Genomic DNA, 7,813 nt, shown 5'->3' with positions numbered 1-7,813 from the left:
TAGAAAATGTCCCCTGGGCTGGGGACAGGGAGGCCACGGACTGCAGGCAAACGGGCTGACAGGGCTGTGGGCTGGGCAGTCAGCAGGGAAAGAGAAATGTGGCAGAGGGGCCCTTCCCCAGGGAGGGGCAGGCAGGTGGGGCAGTATGGGGCAGGTGGACATGCTGCAGCAGGAGTGGGGGCCTCTCTGCTGGCTTCAGTGCCCCTGTGAACTGCAGGAGGGGACCCTGAGGGAAGGCCACGCGCAGAGGACGGAGAGGTCTGAGATCGTCGGCACACCAGCCTCCTCTGCCTCCAGACTCTGTATTTCCCCTAGAGATACAGAAAGTGGGGCCTCCTGTGCGGGGTGTCGTGGGATCAGGCACAGTGCTCACCACCAAGGGGCCGCCTTCAGTCAGGCACGGAGGAGCCACCACACGTCCCCATGCAGACACTGGGTCTTCCTGGTGGTGCCACCTGGGGCAGCTCCACCCTAGGCCCCTGGCCTGGGGGACACAGTGCTGCCCGGCACTGACTATCACAGCTGCCCCCTGGACAGACTGAGGACGCCCGGGAGCAGAGTCCCTCCACCACCCCCCTCAAGGGGAAGTCCAGCCTCTGCACACGTCCCAGGAGCCTCTGTGGGGCGGCAGAGCCTGGGGCCCAGCTCAGCTCTGCTCAGTGCCCAGGGTCTTGGTCTTCCGGAAGATGCCCTGCATGGCCGAGATGCGGTCCTTATCCTGGATGTTGAAGATCTGGAACTGCAGATGGGCAGGGAGAGAGGGTCACGGAGAATCTGGGCCTCACGGGGCCCAGAACACAGCTCGCCCTGTCGCGGGCTCCTCCCTCACCCCGTGAGCCCTCCTCCTCACACTCGGCATCAACCACTAGGTGCTGGCTGAGGCTTCTGGTCACCAACCAACCCCACCTGCCAACCCCGAGGCTGAACTGAGGTCCTCCCCTGGCCAGCAGGAGGTGGGGCCGGGGAGCCAGGAGGCCCACGTGTCCTGGAAGAGGGTGATATTTCTCTTGGGTGATGTGCAGGGCTGGCCTTTGCAGGGGATGGGACTGGGCTCTGTGGGTGGAGGGCAGCTGGTGGAGTCAGGCCCCCAACAGGGAAGGCCACACTCATGAGAACAGGCAGGGCCTCTGAGCAGTGGCTACCCGTGGGAAATGGGGCAGTCTCAGAAATGCTGCCCTGCTTCTCAGGGAGTGGCCTGGGCCAGGGGGCCACTGCTGAGGGACGCTCCATGGACACGGACCCCCAGCACTCACATATGCCTCCCCTCTGCCCAGAGGCCTGACCTCACCCAGTCACCCTGGGCTCCTGACCTGGGGGGTGTAGCCAGGGTGCTGGACCAGGCTCTGTCCCCACCCTCACGTGACTCTGGGCTGGCTGAGGTCCCCTCAGCCAGCTGTGCCCACCTTATCCAGCAGGACATCAAAGTAGGCAGGGGTCCAGTAGGTGGGGTCACTGGCAGGCAGCTGTAGGAGCGCCTGGACCCCGTTGTCGATGCGCGGCGGGGGGAGGCGGCCCAGGTGGGTGACGTGGATGCGCAGGGACATCTCTGGCTGGCGGGCGAAGCGCTCCACACGCTGGTAGATGGCGCTGAGGTCCAGGCCGCAGCCACGCAGCAAGTTGTGCCCGGGGCACAGTGGGTGTGGCAGGTTCCTTGTGGCCAGGCAGCAGAGCAGCACCACCAGGACCCGGTACACGGCCCCCTGCAGCTCTGCCCAGTCCTCGGGCGCCGGGAAGAGCACGGAGGCCCACAGCAGCGCCATCTGTCACACAGCCACCACCTGCTGCTCCGAGGGCTGCCTGGGACCCCACCCACTCTCTGCTCCTCCACCCCCTGGGCCCCTCCTGGAGTCCTCTTCCCACTGGGCTCCCCTAAGGTCCCGCCCCCGAGTCCCCGTGCATGCCCCCCAGCCCAACCCGGAGGGCCCCCCTGTGCACCCTGGAGCAGTGTCCCTCCCTCCTGCCTGGGCCCTGCCTGTGGCTCAGCTGAATTGCTGTGCCCTCAGGCCCCTCTCCTTCACCAGCCCCATGACCTCTCAGCTCAGTCTGGGGATCAACAGTCGTTGTCCCCCCCAACCTTAGGCAGAGGCCTGAGAGGGCAGAGAGTGGCCTGAGGTCACACGGAGACCCTCGACAGAGCCATGGTCTGAGGACAGGTCAAGACCTCTCCCTGAACGCCCGAGCCAAGCAGAGGTCCCTCATCCCTGCAGCACACTCGGGGGGGGGGGGGCTGCCCTGGCAGAGACCCCGAGACCCCACAGCCCAGGAATGGCACAGCTGGCCTCACGGGAGACAGCAGGCTGCAGCCTCACCCCTCATGCCCCCACGAGCCAGGTCTCGCCCCCAGAACCGGAGTCCTCCAGACACGGAGGCCCCCCCCCGGCTGCCCACCAGGGGGAGCTGGCACAAGGGACATGCCTGGTGCCCTGGCCCTGGCTCCCTGGTCAAGGCTGAGGCTCGCCTACCTTCAGGTGGTCAAAGGTCAGGCCAGGACTCTGGCCACCGTCCCTCCAGCTCTCGTGGTTCACCCGGTCCAGGATGCTGAGGCTGTCCAGGCGGTGGCCCTGGAGGGAGCCCAGCCCACTGAGCAGCTGGCTGAGGGGGTAGCCAGTGGAGGTCCTGGAAGCCAGACCACTCCATCAGCCGGGGCTGCTCTCGGCTCCAGGTTCTCAGTTTATCACCAGAAAGGAGCGGCCCGGCCTCTGTGGCTGCCCACACTGGAGGCTCCTAAGTCGGCCGGTGGCCAAGCTGGGCTTCAGCCTGTTCTATGGGGACCTAGCTGGCCCCTCACTTTTCTTAGGAACTGACCCAGGGGCCATTTATGGTGGACACCCAGTCTTCATGCACTCCCCTGCCAGGGTGAGGAGTGACGTGGGTGCCTGTGGGCCAGCCTCCTGGCCCCTTGAGGGACAGGACAGGGTCTCAGTCCTGCCTAGGTAGGGCAGCAGTGACAGTGGACTCCTGGGCAGGGGGCAGGCCAGCACCCCTGGGGTTCCACTCAGGAAGCCTGAGCCCACCCGCACAGACAGGCAGCAGACAGCAGTGGGCCGGGACCCCCACCTCAGTGTTCGCGGTACAGGGCATCCTACCCCAGGGCGCTCACTGTGTGCTCGCTGACCCGACCGAGGGGCCGAACCTCCACTCTGGAGTCTCCATCCTCAGGGGCCCCTGCCGCAGCAGAGGCTCTGGGGACTAGGACCCGGACGGCCTTTCTCCCAGATGCCCAGAAGATGACTCTGTTTAGCCCAGGCTTCACCTCCCTGGGGCGAGGGGCCACTCAGGAATCCTGGCCACAGCCCTGCTCTGCACGAGGGGCAGAGAGGGGGTGCCTGCAGGAGTCCTGCCGAACCCCCCAGGAGAGCACAAGCAGCTCTGCACCTGTCACTTGTGATGGCTGTAAGACATGTCCCCTGCGGTCGTGTGAGCCGTCACCCTGGCCAAATCACATCTCCTGCAGGCGGGGGCCAGTCAGATGGGATGGAACTTGGTTTCTGGCCCTGGGTTAGGGCCTCAGAGGTCTCAGCCTCTGCCCCCTTGCCCTCTCACAGACACAACTCACAGGCAGGGGCCTCACCGGGATCACCGGCTCCTGGGGACAGAGACTGGAGGACCCCAGGAGGGCTGGTGGAGGTTGGGCCGGTGGGGCAGGGGCACCTATAGCTAGACACCTGGGGCGGGAGCCACCTGGAAGGCAGCCAGGGGGAAGGTGCCAGCAAGGCCCACTGCCGGTGTGACAGGACCCTGCTGTGACCCGCAGCAGCCGCGACGCTCCCTCTCACGGAGGGCCCATCCCACACCGCCTCCTACACACAGGTCTCTCACCACAGCCAGACTCTGCTGGCCACCTCCCTCCTAGGAGGGGACACAGCTGCACCTCCTCATGTGGCCTTGGGCCTCCTGCTCTAGGAGAGCCCCGCCGGGTCCTGAGTGTCCCCCACGCCCAGGAGCCTCCGTGTGAAGCAGAAAACCCCTGGGAGGGTCACGCAGGGTGAGGCAGGGCCCACAGACGCTCCTGCCCAGGTGAGGGAGGCCCCCGGGTGCAGACCCCCTCCTGCCTGCTCTCCAAGACCCAGAGACCCAGCCAGGGCACCTACCTCCAGTGCTGGGGGCTGGCGGGCACCAGGTCCACCCCGTGGCCCAGGATTCTTCTCAAGGTGCCCTCAGGGAGTCCGGGCATCAACTGGACCCTCTCCAGGGTGGGCGCGCCTTGCTTCCTCCTCACCACAGGCACGATGTTAAAGCGGATCTTCCTCCAGCCGCTGGACACCAGCAGAGACAGGTGCAGCTGCTCCTCACTCAGACTGGCCGCGTTCAGCGAACCTGCAACAACCCACTGTGGGCCAGCTGCCCTCTCCCGGGCCTGGCCCCGCCTCCAGCTGGGACACTCCACCCTGGACGCCTCTGTCCATGCAGGAACCACGGCCGAGTATGAAGTAGCAGCACCTGCATCGCGAGACCACAGTGCGGCCGTGGCTGGCCTGGTGACTCTCGGGCCGGTGGTGCCGCTCACTGCAGGCTCTGCCTTGCCAGGCACCTCCCTCAGCTGGTGGCCCAAGCCTGCCAACCACCCTCCCAGACCTGTGGGCTGTGCCCCGTGCCTGAGACCAGGGCCCACCTCAGAGCGTCCCAGGAGCAGTGGTGGACCTGGCACTGCCCCGGCCCTGCAGGCTGGGCTCTGCTCTGCAGTGCTGCAGGCCTCCCTTGAGCCCCCTGGCCCTGTGCAGGCCCTGGGCAGCTCAGAGCCTGCAGCCCTTTGCTAGTGGCCATGACACCCCCCTCTGAGGACTCGTCTGGCTACCAGACAGACCAGGGACCCCAGCAGTCTTCAGGAAAAGCTGTGGTCACTCTTGGGCCCTGCGCTCCTCCTGGACTTTGCACCACTCTGAGCCTGAAAATTCTGCAGAGGTCAGCCCCAGCTGCCAGGCCACCAGCAGTGCCTGGGGGTCAGTTCGTCCTTCCATGTAGCCTGTGGCCAGGGAGGACAGATGGACGTGACAGTCCAGTCCTTGGCTGGAGGCAGTGAGGAAGGGACACCAAGGCCTTAGTTGCTCCTTCTCCCTCCAAAGCAAATCAATGCCAGAGAAAGTGAGGGAGCGTGTCCCAGGGTACGGAGGGCACGGGCACCACTGGCTCTGACCAACACAGGCCAGGCTGGGCAGTCTGCCTTCCCCTCCCCAGCACTGTCCAGCAAGAGTGCCTGGGTCAGGGGCCAGGATGACAGACCTGCTGGGAGCCAGGCAAGTGCCACAGGGAATCCCCGGATGAGATCCTTGGAGAAAGGCCTGCAGTGAGTGGGCAGCTGTCCCACCTCACCCTGGGAAGGAGCCTGGCCTCCCCCTGTGGACCCTCAGCACCTTCCTGCACGCTGCACCTGAGCACTTGCTGGGCCACTCCGTCCCATGTGGACCTCAGGTTCCCCCTCAGCAAGGAACAGAAAGTGGCCCCATCCCTCAGCAGCCACCAGGGCCACCTCGGGCAGCTCTGCCTTCTTGTCATACCTTAGTCACACATTGTGCCTGTGAAACGGCAGCTTGGAGGGCAGCCAGCCACACCTGCACTCCATGGGCCACACAGCCCTGGCTGGTCCCACCGGTTCCAGGGTGGGGGTGGCTGAACTCTGCCACCTGGCCGTGGGCCTTCCTTTTAAGGAAGGTACAGGAAGCAATGCCTGGCTGTCCCCTGCACCCTGCCCAGCCCACCGCAGCGGACACCACAGGGATGGCTGTACTCTCGGCAGGGGTGACCCGTGTGTGAGGAGGGGCCCCGAAGCTAGATCACCCTGGTATGGCCCCAGAGCCTCCCGTCCACCCAACAGGGAGCTGTCCCCCGGGGGGCACTAGGCCTGCAGGTGACCTGACCAGCTGGGAACACCGTGTGGACAGAAGATGGAAAGAGCCCCACCTTACTAGTTCTGCCTGTAGTCAGAGAAGGCTCCGGGAGGCAGAGGGGCAGCAGCAGGCCAGCCACCTTATCATAGTCTCTGGTCACCCCAGAGGTCCGTCCCTTGCCTGGGAACACCCACTGGGCAGTCTGGGGTAGAGCTGCCCCTGGAAACTTCCCTCTTGATGCTTGTTGGTCCTGCGGCCCAGCTTGCAGCCTGGCTGTGCTGGACGGCCTTCCTAACCTGCAGGAAGCCCAGAGGAAAGGGGGGTCCTGGCAGCCCAGTGGCCGAGGACCCAGATGTGTGGCCAGACCAGGTCTCCACGGGCTGGGCAGCCTGGATGGGCCCTGTGAGGTGGGTCGACCACCCCACTCACTGACCTCACAGTGTGTGTGAGGACAGAAGACCAGGGAGGTAAGTGGACAGCAAATCCATGGGAGGTGGCAGCCACTACTGTCCCTCCCCCAAAAGCAGGACATTCTGTCTCAGTCCCCAGTGCCCTGCCCGGACAGCCTGATGTCCTTGCTCTGACCCAGGATGACGGCCCCGTCCCTCAGGGGCCACTGTCCTCCCCCACCCCCGGCTGATGGAAACCCACTGCCCAGGCCTGGGGAGCCCTGCTCCTGCCCACAGCAGATCCCGCCAGTGGGGCCTGAGGCCAGGCCACTTGTGCCTTTGCGAGCACCAGCCTCAAGCCTGCTGTGTCCCATGACATGAGTTAGCCACTCGGCCCTGAGTGGAAACAGACCTGGGCACGTGTGCGCCCACGTGCACCCACGTGTTTCACGTGTGCACAAGCACGTACACAGATGTGCACGCACTTCACAGCCTGCACACTCACAGCCTGTGAGCAGAGGCTGGAGAGCGGACGGTCCTCATCGCAATGGGCCGCAGCCACAGCCCAGAACGCTGGGACCCTGGTGGCACCTGCTGGGCATGAGGCTTCCAGGCATTCACAGGCACTGCCACGGAACCCGGGTCAAGACCACTCCAGAGCCAGTCACGTGGAAGGCAGAAGGCTTGTGTAGAGGGTCTCAGGGCCAGAAGGGCCACCGAGTGGTGACAATCATGGGGACCGCACGTGCATGTGTGTGTGCCTGCGATCCCTGAGGATGGTGGCCGCCTTGTGCACCTGGACGTGAGGACCACACACATGTGCACACACTGTGCACACGGTGGGCAGGCACACCTCGAGAGCACACCACGTGCACGCCCATACTCACAGGCTGCCGTACCTGGCGGGATGAGGCTGTGGTGCCTGCAGTGCACAATGGCAGCCACGAGCAGGGCCTTGAGGACACGCAGGACCCTGCCAGGCACGATGTGGCCACAGCACTCTGCATTGCCCTCGTCCTCAGAAGTGCTGAAGACGTCCTCCGTCCTCCACTGCTCCAGGCCCACTGCCTCCCTGGGGACGCCCAGGCGGCAGAGGGCAGGGCCGTCCCCCGGCTCCGGGGCCCCCAGCTCCTCGATCAAGAGGGCCTCCGTGTTCACTTGCAGGGGCACCTCCATGTCCAGCGGGTCCTCCGAGGAGCGCAGGGAGAACTGGAAGGCCTGCAGGTCTCGGGAGTAGTCCACAAGGAAGCGGGGGTCCAGGGCATGCACCTGCTCCAGCACCGCGAGCAGCGTGTTCTCCGCACGCTGGTAGTCCTGGGCGCGGGGAGCTTCCCGTGAGCGGATGGCATGCAGGTAGTGGTGCCACAGGGACACCTGCGCGGCCATGGCTGGGGACAGCTGTCTCTGCAGCAGCAGCAGCAGGTGAGGGTGGCCCCTGGGGACGTGTCTGCAGGCCGGTGTAGATGGCTGGGAGGAGATAGCCGCTGCCAGGTGAGGAGAAGGTCTGCAGGTGGGGCTGAGCACAGCAGGAGCGCGGTGACAGGCAGAGGGTGAATAGCTGAGCAGAAGCCAAGGCTTTGAAGTGAGTCAGTCCCCAGC

General features: G+C 65.4%; 1 protein-coding gene across 1 annotated transcript; it reads right to left on the bottom strand.

Moving 5' to 3' along the window:
* Nucleotides 1-298: 298 nt before the first annotated feature.
* On the bottom strand, nt 299-7,600 carry Mab21l4 (mab-21 like 4). The gene is made up of 5 exons (XM_027951710.2): nt 7,114-7,600; nt 4,092-4,317; nt 2,463-2,616; nt 1,404-1,760; nt 299-739 (listed from the first exon to the last, which is right to left on the bottom strand). The coding sequence occupies exons 1-5, from the start codon at nt 7,598-7,600 to the stop codon at nt 647-649; spliced, it is 1,317 nt and encodes a 438-aa protein (XP_027807511.2). The 3' UTR covers nt 299-646.
* Between the last annotated feature and the right edge of the window lie 213 nt (nt 7,601-7,813).

This window comes from Marmota flaviventris, chromosome 11 (assembly GCF_047511675.1).
Source record: "Marmota flaviventris isolate mMarFla1 chromosome 11, mMarFla1.hap1, whole genome shotgun sequence".
NCBI lineage: Eukaryota > Metazoa > Chordata > Mammalia > Rodentia > Sciuridae > Marmota > Marmota flaviventris.
The sequence above is the reverse complement of the archived record's forward strand: the minus strand, read 5'-3'. Positions and strand labels throughout refer to the sequence as shown.

Excerpts from the sequence above, each read along its gene's own strand:
- Mab21l4 (XM_027951710.2), bottom strand. The coding sequence starts at position 7,600 with ATGGCCGCGCAGGTGTCCCTGTGGCACCACTACCTGCATGCCATCCGC. Across the intron at positions 4,318-7,113 it reads CCACAGCCTCATCCCGCCAG|GTTCGCTGAACGCGGCCAGT; the intron begins GTACGGCAGCCT and ends GGGTTGTTGCAG. Across the intron at positions 1,761-2,462 it reads TGACCTTTGACCACCTGAAG|ATGGCGCTGCTGTGGGCCTC; the intron begins GTAGGCGAGCCT and ends GCTGTGTGACAG.